General features: G+C 39.0%; 2 protein-coding genes across 3 annotated transcripts; both read right to left on the bottom strand.

Annotated features, from left to right (window-relative positions):
- Positions 1-562: 562 nt before the first annotated feature.
- On the bottom strand, positions 563-8,877 carry LOC125229743 (lysocardiolipin acyltransferase 1-like). Its single transcript, XM_048134675.1, has 7 exons — positions 8,402-8,877; positions 8,096-8,202; positions 7,742-8,015; positions 6,554-6,750; positions 5,657-5,835; positions 4,642-4,745; positions 563-987 (listed from the first exon to the last, which is right to left on the bottom strand). The coding sequence occupies exons 1-7, from the start codon at positions 8,451-8,453 to the stop codon at positions 743-745; spliced, it is 1,158 nt and encodes a 385-aa protein (XP_047990632.1). The 5' UTR covers positions 8,454-8,877; the 3' UTR covers positions 563-742.
- Positions 8,878-9,048: 171 nt separating this feature from the next.
- Positions 9,049-11,816, bottom strand: LOC125229742 (organic cation transporter protein-like). Of its 2 annotated transcripts, none has more exons than XM_048134673.1 (3): positions 11,437-11,816; positions 10,934-11,341; positions 9,049-9,789 (listed from the first exon to the last, which is right to left on the bottom strand). In XM_048134673.1, exons 1-3 carry the CDS (start codon positions 11,751-11,753, stop codon positions 9,081-9,083), a joined length of 1,434 nt encoding a protein of 477 aa, XP_047990630.1. In that variant the 5' UTR covers positions 11,754-11,816; the 3' UTR covers positions 9,049-9,080. The 2 variants fall into 2 exon arrangements, with proteins under 2 accessions (XP_047990630.1, XP_047990631.1); XM_048134674.1 differs by having other exon boundaries at positions 10,934-11,360; positions 11,437-11,574.
- Positions 11,817-17,418: the final 5,602 nt, after the last annotated feature.

The following is a 17,418-nucleotide window of genomic DNA, read 5'->3' as shown; positions in this document are numbered from 1 at the left end:
CTCCTATTAGTTTCTTCATAGTTAACAAATTAAAACTAGGTGTTTTTTCTCCAATTATGGACGGCAGTTCTCCAGTAATGGATCCCCCATTATGGACAGTGAAATAAGTTTAAAATTGTACTTTTAAAGCCAACTGATACTCAATGAGTCAATTTTATATACCATAAATACAATTAGTTTGAGTTATTTTAACATTGGATTGTTTCTTGTAAATTTTGGTTTTGTAAATTGTTCCATAGGAGGTAGGCAGTTTTTCGGTTCCAGTAATGGACACTCTCAAAATAACGCCATTTCTTTTATATCTTTGGAGCAACAAACTAGTATGTTTTATACCTTATCTAATGCTTAATGCAGTAAGTAAAACGCTTTGAAGTTTACACCGAGTATTATTTTTTTATTATTTTATACATGAACTCAACTCTCTTAGCAACATTACTAAGAATTCGTCTTGATATTTTTCAGTAAACTGATGAATTTTATCTTGTCGCCAGATCCTTCAGAAATAACCGAATTAATTGAAACTTCAAAATGAAACAGCTCTACAACTCTAGTTTATGGTACATAGCCGTCAGTTTTTAGAAACTAATTTTAGATACTTATTTTTAAGGATTTGTGTTTTTTTATCCATAATGGCATCACCGTCCATTTTGGGGTATTTCACGTTATGTAACAATGTTACATTGTAACATCTGCATCGGCGCGGCGGGGCTGTCAAAAACGTTGCCTACTTAGCTTGGCAAGACTACACGTTTAGACTCTCGGATAGTTTATATTGAATGTTCTGAAACCCGCCGAAGTACCACGTGACGAATATGAAGAGTAGTGTGTGGTAGAGGACCCAGAATCGGAAGAGGAGGCTGGTGAGAAGGGCGTAGGTGAACAGACAGTCGACCAGCAGCCAGAGGGTCAGCGCCAATAGCGCCTCGTGCAGGGACCGCGGCGGCCGCTCTGGGGGCGGCCTCTTGGTCGAACTGTCCACGAACTGCCCTGAAAATATAGCGAATTTACAGAAACTATACGAGAACAGTTAGACATAAAGGTAAGTATTCATCTTCGCGGCTAGGCGATAGCTAAGGGCTGATTTACACTTGTGGCTTTTGATCGGTCGGCTGAATTGGATGTAGGTGACCTCAATAGCCCGCAAAACGCTAGTAGAACGCTGCGTACGGCTTTGACCGCCGCGGTCAGACTGCCCGCTGTGTGCGTTGTTGCTATAGGTAGTCTCGGTACATTCTAAAGAACGCAGAACTCTGAACGTGAAACGCAGAACTCCAGACCGCTTTCTGTCTGCGCACGCTCCAAAATCGCATATGAGTTTGAGTTCTCCGTCTAAATGAGCCTTTTAAACTAATGCGAATGAATGAATGAATGAATGCTTTATTCATAAATGATACATTTACAAGTCAGGTCGTGGTGTGGTGTGGTGGTGCAGGATTCCAAATATGTAATAGTAGGTAATAGATTACATAAACCAAGGTGTATACTGTGTGTATACTATTTTTCTGTTCGACGGAGCCGAAAAGCGGTAACGGTAGCGGCAGCTGCAGCGTCCTGAAATTTAACGGCCGGAGGACAGAAAATAAACTTTACTTGGTTTTCTAACGACTGCGCCAGTAAGTAAATCGATTTTGTACCATAAATAACTTGTAAAGTGTGTATTACCTTTGCCTGAAGTAAAACTAGCTATTTATTATTGCTACAAAATTGAACTTGATCGCGTAATCAGGTTCATTGATTATTAAAATGACAAGGCCAGCGATCAGAAACAGATTACTGTAATAAGTGTAATAACACATGCGGAATAATAGATTATCTAGGTTCACTCAGTGAACATCGGGTGTTGCTGTAGTCGGTGTAGTAGGTACTCGATAATGCCTACTAGTAAAAGTCGACTCCTGATGTGGGACACCCAAGAGTTTAGATTAGATTAGATTAAGTAGATTTCTTTATTTCATGATAAAAATTACACTATAAATTTGTTACTGTATGCCAAAGTTATGTTTATCTTTTCATCATGATCGACGAAAGGATCATCCATAAATTACGTCACACTAAAAATCATGATTTTTGACCCCTCCCCCCTCCTTGTCACAGCTGGTCACATTTGTTAGACTCCCCCCTCCCTAGTGTGACGTCACATATTTACACGTAGCAATTATTGAATAAAAACAGCGGTTAGAAATCAATCTTATTTCCATTTATGTGCTTGAATTATTCTTTACCACACCAACAGGTAAAGGCTCTCTTGATACTTCAAAAAACGAATGACAAAGTTTCATTTTATCTACAAGAGTGCAAAGTAATTTCATAGTCATTTTAACTTGATGTCCACGGGTATGGCTAGTAGAATAAACGTTTAAATGATGATTTTGACTCTTAAATGTTAAAAAAATGAATCAAGCTAAATTGTTTGATGTTTTGCAGTTAATATTTTCCACCTGTTGGTGTGTGTGTGTGTGTGTGACAAATTTATATAACCTACGTGCTTTGAAACCCCTGCAAAACAATTGGTATCTTTTATAACAGGATGCGAAGCCGAAAATAGGTGATAGTCTAGTCCATTTAGATCATTTTTTAGCTATATGGTAGCTTAGACAAATTTTAGTTTATTTATCGACCCAAGTAATCACTCCAATCATTTTTTTTATGTTATTCAATTTTTAAATCACTGTAGTTTGTTTTTCTTTAGACACATATATTTCAAATTTATTTTATGGTATACGATAGACATTTTACAATACGAAATAAAACCAAAACAACTTAATACAGTAACAAGAGTACGCTTATCGATTTAGTCTGAAATTTTGGAGTTTTCACCGAAAAGTTAAAAAAAAAACGACGAATCAAATTTTGTCCAAGACATTTATAGCTAAAGAATGTTCTAAATGGCCTAGACTATCGCCTACTTTCGGCTTTTCATCCGGTTAACGAACTTCCTGTATTTGTAATTTTGTATATATGCTTATGAGGTTTTCATAAAGTAACAGTTTAAAGTTCGTGTTTTAACCCTTAGATTATGATAGATTTTGAAATGTGACGTCACGAACTTTAGGACCCCTCCCACCCCCATGTCACACATTGTCACACTTCGCCGACCCCCTCCCTCCCCCTTAACGTGTGACGTAATTTATGGATGATCCCTGTTCGTAGTAAAGTAGGGCCGATGACACGGGTTCTTTCTTGAAAGTGCCATGCGACGGGGGACTGTTCTCAACGGCCTGTAGCTCGAAGCTGTTTGCCCGGACAGGCAACGCGAGCAAATTGAGATATGTTTTGCCTAACAAATAACAGTATATCAAACATATATTGTGCGTAGTGCGTCATTATACGTTGAGAAATAAAGAGCTCTCTGCAAGGGTGCCTGTCTCTTACTCCAGCAAGTATACGTATTGCACGTTTCTGCATTATAAGGACTCTTATTGTATCTGATGAGTTTCCCCAGAGCAGCGATCCGTATGCCATGATAGAGTGGAAATGCGCAAAGTACACCTGCTTTAATGCTTTGCTTCTGCGGAGATAAGAGGCTTCAGCTTCCTCAACGCAAACGACGCACCACCCAATCGATCACATCACAAAGATTGTCAACATGGCACTTCCAATTCAGAGTGTTGTCTATCAGGAACCCTAAAAACTTACTCTGTTCGCACACGGGCATCGGAAAATTAGCCATGCATGATGGTGGTTGTACCTTTCGACCGGAAAATAACATTATATTTGATTTAGAAAAATTGAGTAAGAGACCATTTGCTGAAAACCATGCCTGCAATTGGTGGCAAGCATCATTAATTTTTAAAGCCAACTGGTCATAAGTACTTGCACCAACTATTACATTCGTGTCATCCGCAAACAATACAGGCAAGCCAGCTCCAATATTCGATGGTAGGTCGTTCACAAATAACAAAAACAAGGTATTTCCGAGGGACGAACCCTGATGAATACCAATATTTATGCATCCCACATCAGACTGGATTGACTTGCCGTCATTGAGTAATTTCACGACTTGCTTGCGGTCTGACAGGAATGAGGTATACAGTTCATGGGCAGTGCCTGTGATTCCATACATTTTCAATTTTTCCAGGAGTAATTCGTGGCTAATGACGTCAAATGCCTTTGACAAGTCGCACAGTATTGCGGCAATCTTATCCTTATCGTCTAACCCTGTCATTATAGAATCGAATATCTTATACGTCGCGGTGGTTGTTGTCATTTTTTGTCGGTATGCAAATTGGTTTTCCGTAAGTAGGTTATTCGATTCTATATGACTCATAAGGTGAGACGACAGGACCGATTCTACCATTTTAGAGATTGTGGGTACTATTTTAATAGGCCTATAGTTGTTTATTATATGTTATGACGTACCTAGGTATATTAAAATCAGTAACAAGGCGTGAAGGAAACTAGGTTTAATAAAAACCTTCATTTTCGAGGTAGCACTTCATGAATCAAAAACGTGACAGAATATACAGAATATTGCCGAGTAATTAAACCCATACTGATAACTCATATTTATTTTACGATAATAATAAACCTGTTGTCTCCTTCGGGCAATAAAGATTACTGCAATCATATCATTACAAAGATGTCTAGACTTAGCCACTTGATCCTTAAAATTATAAATCAAAGATTAAACAGGGTTCCTACCGTTTTTATGGAATTTCCGTAAACTGGTTTCCTTTTCGCGCCAACGATCATTCAGCCATGACTTGAGCATATCGTCTTCGAGCGGAAGATCTTCTATGGGATAACTGGAAATAAATATTTGTAAGTATTTTTAGGTTTATGCATGAGTACGTAATGTAAGGACAATCATTTCCGACATTCGAGGTTCTAATAGTAAGCTTATCTAGTGTCCTACTTAAACTGCTAGTTTTGAATTCCACTGTGCTGCGTGCCCCCAACGCAACGAGTGCATGTTAATTTGAAATTAATGCTTAACAATAAAGAATTAGGTACCTAGCCTATATGCGTTGAAGGCACTATAGGCTACTAGAAGCATACATAAGTCATAAGCATTTATTGCATACATATTAAGTCTTAATTAGGTACATATATATGGACCCTGCAAGGGCACAGCAATCTTAACCTAGGTACTTAACTACTACTATTAGGTACAATAGTTTAATTACTTAACTACTACTAGGTACAATAGCGAGATCGGATTATTTATCACATTACAATTGAATAGACAAATTGTGGTAGGTATATATTGTAATATGTATTTATAGACTATTGATGGATAGGTATGTCATCAAAAAATCCTAATACACCATTATTGTGATCACACAGATGCATTCTAGGTAGGTATTTACCGGCCTAAGGTACCGGCAGTGAGTACGACAATAGCTGATATCAGGTAAAGTTATTCGACCGATAAATAAAAAATAATAATGCTATTTACTAACAATGACTTTAACCTTTTCGCCGCCACTTCATTGAAATCATAAAAGTGTCATCAATATTATATTATATGTATGAAAATCATGACCTAAACAACAATATAACATGCATGCATATCAAGTATCGCGTGGGCCACGATAAGTGCTGACGCTATATCAAATGAACATCGGCGAAAAGGTTACGATGAAGGCGGGACTGTGAGCACGTGAGCAGCACAGTCCTTAGAACCAGGTTAGAACAAGTAGGCATCCTGACATACCGTTTAAAGTGGAAGTAGATGTGTCTGGGCATATGCCCTCGGAGCAGATCGGCTTCGGTCTGCGCGGGAACATCGTACGCCACGGTGGCGTCATACACCGACGCAAGCCCGGCGCCGCGGAGCCGTGAGCACAGCGCCGCGAACCCTGTGGTGCGGGGGTGGAGCACATACTCGTACAACTACAATAAAAATAACAAAGCAATCGTCATTCACAATGTATCTACTGAAAATATCAGGCCCCGTAACCGAATGGCATCTCTGCGACGCCAAACGCCGCAGGAATCAGGAATCAGGAATCTATTGCTCTTGCGTATCGGCGTGACAGAGCCACTACATTTCTGCGGCGTTTGGCGTCACAGAAATGCCATTTGGCTACGGGGCCAGAACTGAGAGTGGTTATTTGTTTGTGCAGTTTGCGGTATAACATTGTGAAATAAAACAAGATAATGTACTTAAGTATAGCAACAGTAAGGAAAACGAGTAAGTAGGTAGCACCTTTGTATTTACCGTATGCATCTGAAGGTTAGTTATCACGTTAAGCAGATGATGCAGGTCCAGGTTCAGGCAGACCATAAAAAGAGATGGCGGGATGCCCCACTTTTAGAAGCTACCTACAAATTACAAGTGTCGCTGTTTAATACGACAAGTTAAAAACAGAGTTTTTCTTGTAACTTGTGACTTTTAGCTTAGAGAAATGTGTCAATGGATGCAATTTATCCGAATTTGCAGGAATATACATTGAGCTGCAAAAGTGCATGGCGAATCTATCAATGAATTAATTCATAATTTCTCCATGTGGAAGAAGCGAGGGGAGGCCTTCGTTCAACAGTGGGATGTTGATATTAGGCCAATAGGCTTAACTGGACAATCAACTTGAAGTAATCAAACAGGACTCACTAGTAAGTTATGTGTAGTAGCGAATCTCTCGCTCCGTCTTTTGTTCTCCTCGCTCAAGTCCGTTCCCTCTGGGAACAGCACTACTCGACAGGGGCAGCCGAGTCTCTTGTAGTAGTCGACGAACTGCGCCAGGCTGAGCTGGTCCTCGCGCCAATTCCTCTTCACGTATAGGAAGAAGTTCAGCTGCATTATCCAGCCTAGAACAAGATAACTTGTAAGGTATTCGCTATGTGCACGACTGGTGGTGTCATCACTCATCACTTTGCAGGCTTGAATGTTAAATCTTATGGAGTCAAATTAGTTCCAACCTTTTCGGACGTTTCACATGCCCATAAGATTATGTGTATTAGTAACTAGCTTTTGCCCGCGGCTTCGCACGAGTTAGAAAGAGACAAAAAGTAGCCTATGTCACTCTCCATCTCTTCAACTATCTCCACTTAAAAAATCACGTCAATTCGTCGCTCCGTTTGGCCGTGAAAGACGAACAAACAAACAGAAACACACACTTTCCCTTTTCTGTAGTCATTAGTTGTCTGTAGATAACTACCATGCGCGGATCCCGGGGGGGGGGGGGGGGGGGGGGGTTCATGGCGGTCATGACCCCCCTGGAGCCTAAGTTGGCCATACAAATATACCACGTGACCCCCCCCTGGGCACGAAGCTGGATCCGCGCTTGATAACTACCTATACAAAATTACAGCGCGCCTTGTACAAAACATAAAGCAAAGAGACATATTGCACAGTTGCACACGTACTACTTCCACAATATGTATAACACTTATACTTACACTGGTTTCGCAGCGTCATATCCTTCCAATTATATTAATTATATGTATACCAACATCGCGTGGTAGAACTTATCTCCCATAACATTATTTATTTTTATTTTTACTTTTCATTTGGTTTAAATAAATCAGAATCTTAAAAGAGTAGACCCTTTAGCACAGCTTGCCTTGACGCGCACGAGTTCATACTTACTTAAAGTCGCGCTTAAAGTATGGACTTGGACTCGCGCGAGTCGCGCGCGACAACGCAAGTTGTGCTAAAGGGGCAGGATTGTTTTAGTGCAAGTATTGATTTTAATTCCTGAACATGCCCTACAGTTAAATAAAACACAAGCGGGTGTAATTTTAAATTTTTAACGTGGGACTCTAAGAATTATCATTCGTAATCCACTTATGAACCTACCCATGCCTGGAACTGCTTTCAGCTCATCCTTTAAAACGAACTTGGTCTTGGACCGTCCACCGACATCCAGTAGATGGCTCTCTGTAGTCTCTGCGTTAGGTTTCTTCTTACATACACATTCGACGCCGCTTTGAGTGGCATGGTACAACGCTATCCACACATAGTTCCAGTCCACTCGAGTACGATGGTTCATTACAATGATGGTCCTTTCATCCGGATTTACATAATCACCGTAGTGATGCATTTCCGCGTTAGAGCACCATTGGAAAAGCGCCTGAAAAATAAAATTAAATGTCTTGAAATTGTCTATAACTATATACAAGTCATACAATTTAAAAAAAATCACTGTCTTACCACTGGAAACAATTCCCATAACGCAAAAAGAACATCAACAAGCTTCCTATATAGTTTGTGATTGAAGAACATTAGATACATAACGGGACAGTACAAGATATAAAATCCTGAAACAAAGGGAACTAAACATTTTTTATACATCCGGAGATTCCGGAGGAATTCGCGATCTCTTGGAACACTACCGGATTAATTGCTTTTGTCAACTGAAACATGAAAATTTAAACAAATTTTCTCTTAATGCTTAAACTCTTAATGCTTATAAATATATGTATTTTATACCAACTCATTACACAACTTATGACTTACCAGCAAGTATGGTGTAATACCATGCCGCACAGAGTAGCAGTCCGGGCGCCATGGCGCCGCGAACTGGCTGTCCCGAACAGCCTATCCATTCATAGATGATCTCCTACCCAGGCCTTGCTTTCCAATATAACGAGATCCCGAAATCCGTCAACAATAGATAATATTAATAGATCAAACAGTTACGGACAAGTTGGTGAGTATGGGGTGCGTGAGCGTTGTTAATAAGGCCAGAAGCCCTGTCGGTGCATGTATTAGAACCCCTACATGACCCACTAAACCGTATTAGAAGACACCTCTTAAAAAACTTTAATCACTTGCACTGAGGCTGAAATAAGGATATATAATTGTATAGTTATAGTGTAACCGTTTTCAAAATTACAGAAGGGTCTTAAGTAATTTTTACCTTTTCTACGTTGATAATATATATCGTGGGCTAGAATGACCCGATATATTTTAAAGGCTTAGGTATTCTTGGCAGCATTTAAGTATTTTTCCCAACCCGTTATTTGCAAATAATGACCCTGTAACTTAAACAGCAGAAGTAGGTTTTTGGGAATACATGCAGGCTTCAAATTTAAATATGTAAATGTTTAGGTATATTCATTATTCATTGATTGTAATAGAACGGTTGAAATAAATACAATGACTTAATGGTCATCTAAAACTTTTGTAATCGTTATTATATGGCATCTGCAGGCCTAGGCCGCTGTGATGTACCTAGTGCTTCACCTTCTTCTATCGTTGTGAGTAACTCGCAGTTTTTTGTTTCTGGCAGTAGAAGACAGAGCCCGGCAGCTAACAGTGGTAGCACTCCAAACGCCACAGGGGCAGCCCACTTGTCGAACATCCTAAGGTTACACACGAACGGCGCGATCATTGCACCGAGCCGGGCCATCATCGACGAGATGCCGAGCGCAGCGTTACGCACAACAGTCGGAAACATCTCCGTGCAGTACAAGTAAACCACGATGAAAACAACGAAGGTAAAGAGAACTCCGATACATGCAAGCACCACGCTTATTATGCCCTGCGGTATACCCGCCAGCAAAAGCAAACTGATACCGCTTATGGCATTACTTATAACTACAATCGTCCTCCTCTTCATATATCGCATCATCGGAATCGCAAGAAAACAGCTGACAAGACAGAAAAATCCACTGAGGGCCACGTTCACAAATATGTCTTTAGTAAGCTGACTGATGTACTGAGCGATTCCGTAAAAACAATAACTGCAGGTGAACCAGGCGAACGACATCACCAGTATATTCCTGCGCAGATTTGGCGTACGAAACAGGTCAAGCGTAGATCCCTTTTTTGGCAAGTTCGTCCTGTGTTCCAATTCGTACAATTCCACCTTATCTTTAATGTCTTCCGTTGGCATGTTATTACTGAAAACAATTATTGGTAACTATAAGGTAGCTCGCTACAGCAGATTTTGTAAGCAGGTTGCATATTACCATCGGTCTTAAAGTTATTTTGCCTACGAATAAACTATGAATCTAACTGTCTTCTCCATAAAATAAGAAAGGTTCATGATTACAATCAGTCAGATCAGAGTCAGTTTGCATAAATATTTCTAAATACCTACATATCACATACCAATCGGCATATTCAACTCGAGAAATGACAACCGGTAATAACGCTGTCAATTGTACAACGCGAGAATGCTCTAAAGTACCTACTGGCGCCTACTAAGGTGCTGGCCCATAAGCTTTACCACTTTCAAAATTGTAAATCTTGAGAAATGAGTGCATTCACGTTAATACGATAAAGAAAACTGCAAGTTTATAAGGTATAAACTATTGATAGGCCATTTTAGACGCCACCGGCACCTTATTAGTACGCGACTATCGATTATATATGGAAAAAGTCGTCTATGTATAATACTTGTGTCGATTAACTTCAAAACTGGGTAAATCCATTCTGCTATAAGGTTGATTATTTTTCAGATCATATTATATTTTTTATATATTCAACCTTGAAGCAGAATGGATTTACCCAGGTTTGAAGTTAAGCGACACACTTATGAACCCAAATATTTTTTCCCCTCACTAGCTCGGAAACACGTGTTTTGTCCTTTAATACCAGCGGGTAAAAACGCATTTTATCCACTAGTGGGTAAACTAATTTGACCTTGAATAAAATCAAAATTAACTGCTTTAAAATTGATAAAAGTAGGTGAATCTAGTAATAAAGATGATTTACCACCTGTGGAACTACTGGAAGCAGTGATAAACGCATTTTTTGCGTTGTAGTTTCCTCGCTATAGTGAGGGGAAAAGTTTTGTGTTACACTCGGATGCAAATGTATTTTACTTCTCGTGTGTTAAAAAACTCGCAAGTTCCGGATTCTATCACTTGGATTCTAATGGATTCTAATCCTTTCACTTGCTCGTTTTTCAATTCCACACTCGGCGTTAAAATACAACTTTGCCCCCTTGTATAACAAATAACTATTGTCTTCTCATCGGCTGACATCTAGCTAACCTAAATGGCAATGTCATCAAGTCATCATGGTAATAGTTGAACTTACATCTTAGCAACGCATGTCAGTAACATAACTGCTTCGTCCGTCTTATTCTTAGCCATTAACCATCTCGGTGTTTCAGGTAGAAGGCATATATAAAGTAATAAATACACATTTGCTAATGAAATCGCCAGCTGAAAATGCGTGTAATCACGCAAATAATAACCAAAAGCGGCTAAAAGAATGTGGCCAAGTGTGAACGGAACTTGGTAAAGTGCCGATACCACGGCTCGTTTTTCATTTCCGACAAACTCCATGATTATGACGAATCCGACTACCATCACTCCTCCGATAGAAAACCCGAGAATCATCCGAATAATGGTGAAACTCCAGTAGTCAGGGACAAATGATGCTATCACACCCATAAATACTTCCAGTACAACGGAGGAAATCATCGCTTTTTTTCGTCCATACCTATGACAAAATCAAATATCTAATTATGATCAGATTAATCAAAGTAGATCAGAGCAGGCACTTAAGTATTTGTATTTATAAATTAGCACACTAACCTATCAGATGCCATACCGAACAATAAACTTCCCACAAGAACACCAAATTGAAATAGAGTTTGAGTAAAGTCCTTCAACCAAGAGTTCTCACAGATAAGATTCCATTCCATTACAATCGTGTTCTTAAAGATCGAGGTATCGTAGATCGGGTCTTCACAACAAGTGTTGTTCTGTGGACACCGATATGCCACTGGAGGAGCAAGAAATATGATCGCCATCTGATGCCATGCGATGCCAAATTTGTTAACGTATATTATAAAACATATCCACCACTGATACTTTCTGAATGTTCCGATAATATCGTTTATTAACACCATTATGTCTGACTACTATAGAAATATTTAATAGTGAAAGCTATATAAATCATTAGTAAAAGTAGACATTTATAAATATTTTTTGTGATGATACAACATAATTAATATCAAATTACATAATCAGGTTGGCTTTGATTTTAGTAAACGAATATTAGGTCGTGACACTAATTCATGAGGTAAGGTTAGGATAAAGTCACATTCACATCACAAAAGTTTGTAAAATACAAAATACTCAAATTGTAAGTTCTTCCTCTGTGTAGCAAAGCAAAAGTCGTAGGTGTGTATAAGTACAGTACTTACATTATTTTATTGAAAAAGCAAGTTAAAATTAAATATTGGAGAATGTCGGAGAACCTCAGATCTAGTGTGAACGGAACTTGGTAAAGTGCTGTTACCCATATATGCCCATAGGGTCGTTAAAATAAGTATGTATAATATGTAGTATTAAAATAATGAGACGGTCACCTCAAGGAGTAAATAAGGTAAAAAAAATAAGTGTAAGGTACCGGCCACATCAGAGCGTCGCGTGTCTCGGGGCGCGCAACGGACGTCCGCGCCACGCCACCTGAGTGTAATTCAAAAAACGTCTCCTCAGTACATTTTGTATAGGAAGGACGTAAGACGCGCCCCAGGTGGCGTGGCGGCGGCGTGGCGCGCCCCGAGACACGCGACGCTCTGATGTGGCCGGTCACTTAGGTAGACACATATGGGTTAAGAAGCTAAAGCCGACGGGTGTCTTGAATCTTGAGGAGAATGCAGAAGTAATACCTACCGAATTCGTACAGTTTTTGGCAACATATGAACGATGCCCAAAGAGACTCTTCCAAGACGCAGGGATAACCTCTATGTCCTCTATACCAAAGTGACGCGATCAGTTGGCTACGTGGTCTGCATGCAGACTTATGTTAAATATAATCTGTTAAAAGTATATTATACAAACGCGTATTGTAATAGCTACGACAAAATGTGAAAGAGGTTGACACAATTCACCCCGCCACTAAACGATTTGTTTACTTATAACAGGAACTGGCATGATAACAATTACAACATTCACAACGTGAATGTGAACAATAAGTACGGTGGCGTGTAGTGTAGGAATGGGAAGTCATTCTCTATCTATATTATTACGAAAATCGTTCTCACTTAACTCGTTGATAACAGTAAATGCGCCTGAAAGTATTTCTATAACAATAGAGTCACGTTCAGTTAAGTTTGCAACGATCTTGATAGCCTCGCCTGTGAAGGGTTGAGTAAATGTCATAATTACATCGAAGATTGACGTTTAATAGTTATTTGTTATACAAGGGAGCAAAGTTGTATTTTAACCATAACCGAGTGTGGAATTGCAACACGAACTAGCGAATGGATTCTAGGGTTGAACTACGAGCTAGCGAATGGATTCTATGGTTCGAAAATAGAATCCTGAGCGAAGCGAGTAGTTCAAAAATAGAATCCTGAGCGTAGAGAGTGTTGCAATACACACGAGGTAAAATAACTTTGCATCCCGTGTCACCCGTGTGTAACACATAACTTTTCACCTCACTAAAACGAGGAAACACGCAATAAAAACAACTGGAACATAATTGCACAGAAATTAGTCAATTTGCGTTTATTACAATTTCCACGATGCACCCACCCACGCACCCACCGACACCACAAAAGTTTCAAATTAAAGCTAGGAACACACTACGCGGACGTCCGTCGTAAGTCGACCGCGGACGGGAAGTACACATTCTATCGGTCGACGGACGCGGACGTGGCCTTGAGCGCACGGACGTCCGATCGAAATAGCTAGAATCAAGAAGAAAAATCTATTTGGGTGCGTTCCGTTTCACGCGTTTTGAGATTGCAATGTTACTTAAGGTGCGTTCTGAATAAGTACAGTGGAAAAGTCAAAAATACAATTGTACGATTTCAAGTGTTTTATGGTAAAATCATGTTATAAAATTGTATAAATTTAATGTTTTTAGTCGGATACAATTCGATATGAAATTATTTTTACGTTCAAATCACACGATTTGTTAAGACAATTTAAGCACAAGGAGAAAATTGTCTTGTCTGGGACATGCCTTTACAAGAAATTATATTTAAAAAAGTAACTAATGACACGTTCGGATTTCAAATATTCTTTGCACTCTTGTGGATAAAATTCGATTTTGCTATCTGTTTTTAACCCTTAATTTGGCAGAGACTCTGGTGACATAAATTTTCCGATTTTACTTAATATATTGAATAACGGGTGTTTTTAAAGCGTCCGAAAAATATTTAAAAAAATCTAGATTTATTAGTTTTGGAAAAAAAATATGTCCGCCACAGCGGACTCTGCCAAATATTGGGATAAATTAATATGTCCGCTGAGGCGGACACTGCCAAACATACGGTCATTTAAAATAAACAAGTATTTCTTAACATATATTTATTTTAAAAATTAACAAATATAATAATTTTGTATGAAAATCAAACTGACACATATTTATAGTCAAATATCATTATTTTAACTTTTTCCGACTTTTTGGCCAGGTTGCACAGGCCGTGATCATGACAGACTGATGTGACAGTGATGTCCCAGCAAAATGTCGTCGAAGATGTAAACAACACAAAACTACCCGAAATTAATTATATCAATGTTCGGGGCAGACAAAGAAATTATAAATTTTGATCTAACCGGTTTTCTTTAATGTTTATTGCCCATCGCGCGACATGTAACATTCACAATATCCGCGCACTACGTATACCTAAAAGTGCCAAAATTTTAACTGCTTGGTCCAGCACCACACGCTGTTGGATTAAATAAAAAATCTAAGCATAAAAGCAGGCCACCAAAACAAGAAAATCAAAATAATAAACAAAACAATATAATAATTTGTTACAACACGAGTCACCGCAACATTGGCATAGTCCGCCACGGCGGACAAATCGTATTTAGTATATATTTGGCACTGTCCGGTGCGGCGGACAACTTGTTTAGATGATGATTATGAGTATTAGAAATTGAGAAATAAATTGAAAACATAACCACTTGCAACTATTATGTAATACATTTTATTATTTATACAGCAGAAATACCCTGTTCTTACAAAAACCAAAAGAAAAACGCATAAATATTTTGCTAAAAACAGTTGACTTCTGATGCGGTGCCATCTTGAAGAGTAACTGTCAAACGAGTGTTGACAGTGGTCAAATATTATTTTTATACAAAGCATGTATCATAAAAGAGTCTCTTTCCATATGTTAAATTAAATAAAATTCTACCTAAAAAGCGAAATATTTTTTTTATCACCTGTCCGTCCCACCGGACTTTGCCAAATTAAGGGTTAAAGAATTTAGTCCTTTCCGAGCTAGTGAGGTGAAAAATTACATTTGCAGTGGTCCACCCTGCTAAAATCATTGCCTTCTTGGACTGATCCTACATACCTAGTACCTACTCTTATTACTCGTTCTTATTATATTGTTATAACCTCCTAGGTCCTCGTGTACCTTTTTTTTGACAAAGGTACCTATTCCAAAATTTATTTTGAACTTTTATTGGGTAACAAAGAGCTTCCAAATTCAAAAACAAAACACGGGTGCTTTCAAATATGGTTAAGCGTCAGACTGGACCGTAGTTTTATCTGGTACGCCAAAAATATATTTGAAAATACACAAATATTTTAACAAATTTTAACTCTCTAAATGAAGTCTATTAATACACTTCAAGGTCTGTAGTTTGAAGCTACTACATTTTTCTTTAAAAATGCTACACTTTGAAATTTATCATCATATGCTCTGCAAGCTCTTCTGATGAAACCGCAGACCGAACCGGAACAATAAGTAAAGAGCAGCCGATATTATTGCTGTAACGTAGGTGTCTAACAGATAATTCAAACAAATGAAGATATCTTCATTCCATGAATTTGTTAAATAATTTATACCTCTTATCAGCATACAGCTACAAGAATAATCTGCTTCAGCTAAAGTAAATAATCTCAAGGAAATTCTTTTATATTTTACCTAGGATTTTTGTTTGTAAGTATTGTAATTGTATCTCCTCCCTGCCTATTTGTTGTCATTTCCATATTAGTTTTAGGCTTCAATAACACTAAAGGAAAGTATTTCAATAAGCTTAGGGTACCTACCTTACATTTCATGATAATGCATGTAATGACCCTTAATCATCCAAGGCTCCAAGAGCGAGTACCTAATCGATGAGCTTTCTGCGACAGGCACGAAAGACAGTCGCTCCCGTGTAAATATTTCATTTCATTTCATTTATTCATAACAAAAAAATTGTGTTGAACATTAGCTTAAGATTAGAACTAGTACTAGTACATATAAATACAAATACAAGAGAGAACGAGCGATTTATACCTACAGCTCAACTAGGTATACTTTATTTACACAGAACAGGCAGACAATTATGGTCGTGCGATAAATGATAAAATAGCAGGCCGTCCCTATCGCACTATTAGTAAGTGCGATAGGGACGGCCTGATATTTTATCGTCTATCGCGCGACCATGCTTCCCGTGCAGAAGCGACTATCTTTTATTCGTTTCTATCGCCGATGCCCCGGCCCCGATCGCTGAATGCATTTCTGCGACGCGGAACGCCACCGAAACGCCGCAGAAATGTAGTCTGGCTTTGTCCCGCCAATATGCAAGAGTGATAGAGATAGATAGCTACGCTACGAAAGAGATATTTTCGTGAGCGTTTCGTGAGTGTTTGGGCTACGCACACAGGGTCCGGAACAGGTTACCAATAAAAGGGTATATTTTGATATAACTGTTTTGTCTAACGTCATTAAGACCATAAAGATCAGACGCCGCGATGGGCCACGTATGTACCAGGCCAGAGTACCCAAACGCCTTTGCCCGACCGGAGGGCAGCAGAGGTAAAGGCAAGCCCAAGTTTAGATGGCTAGACGGCCATCAGTACCACCACAATCATATCTGGGTGGCTAGCCGAATGGCACAATCGGTCACGAAACGCTCACGAAACGAAGCGCTAGTAGATATCTATCTCTATCGCGCTTGCGTATTGGCGCGACAGAGCCAGCGGCGTATCGCTTTCGTTTGGCGTCGGAGAAATGCCATTCGGCTACGGGGCCAGGACCTTAGGAGTGAGAAGTTGGAGAAAAAAGGCCACAAATAGATCGGACTGGAGAGACCTGCTTCACCCTGTCACATATTACTATGTGGGTAGATTTGTATGTAGGGTAGGCGGTAACGGCATGCAAGCGAAAATAATAAATCAGTCTATAATCAGCTGAGGTGGTTTCATTGTGTGTACCCAAATACTTTACATGGCGCAGTCGGAAAAAAGACTTATATAATGTAAAATTACGGATAAAGTGTAAAACTATGTACGGACTGTAATAAAATTGTGTGTCGCTACTTATTAATAAATACGTACTGAGTGATAGTGAGAATCGTGTATCGCTATAATGGAGTCAGTGCTGCAGCCGCCATTGCCGTTCAAATTCGAGAACAATCTAGTAAACGTTACATCGGGAAATTTATGTAAAGAATGGGAAAAATGGAAAAAAGCTTTTCTAATTTATTACGAAGCTTGCGAAATTTCGAAAAAATCACAAAAGGTCCAGATTAATATTTTACTTCATATAATAGGTGATAAATGCCGCGAGGTATATGACCAGTTTTCAGAAGAATCAAAGACAGTTGATGAGTTGT

The sequence above is a fragment of the Leguminivora glycinivorella genome, chromosome 9, assembly GCF_023078275.1.
Source record: "Leguminivora glycinivorella isolate SPB_JAAS2020 chromosome 9, LegGlyc_1.1, whole genome shotgun sequence".
Lineage (NCBI taxonomy): Eukaryota > Metazoa > Arthropoda > Insecta > Lepidoptera > Tortricidae > Leguminivora > Leguminivora glycinivorella.
The sequence above is the reverse complement of the archived record's forward strand: the minus strand, read 5'-3'. Positions and strand labels throughout refer to the sequence as shown.

Excerpts from the sequence above, each read along its gene's own strand:
- LOC125229743 (XM_048134675.1), bottom strand. The coding sequence starts at position 8,453 with ATGGCGCCCGGACTGCTACTCTGTGCGGCATGGTATTACACCATACTT. Across the intron at positions 4,746-5,656 it reads ATCTACTTCCACTTTAAACG|TTATCCCATAGAAGATCTTC; the intron begins GTATGTCAGGAT and ends ATTTATTTCCAG. Across the intron at positions 988-4,641 it reads ACGGAAATTCCATAAAAACG|GGCAGTTCGTGGACAGTTCG; the intron begins GTAGGAACCCTG and ends CTATATTTTCAG.
- LOC125229742 (XM_048134673.1), bottom strand. The coding sequence starts at position 11,753 with ATGGTGTTAATAAACGATATTATCGGAACATTCAGAAAGTATCAGTGG. Across the intron at positions 11,342-11,436 it reads TTCGGTATGGCATCTGATAG|GTATGGACGAAAAAAAGCGA; the intron begins GTTAGTGTGCTA and ends ATTTTGTCATAG. Across the intron at positions 9,790-10,933 it reads CTGACATGCGTTGCTAAGAT|TAATAACATGCCAACGGAAG; the intron begins GTAAGTTCAACT and ends AATTGTTTTCAG.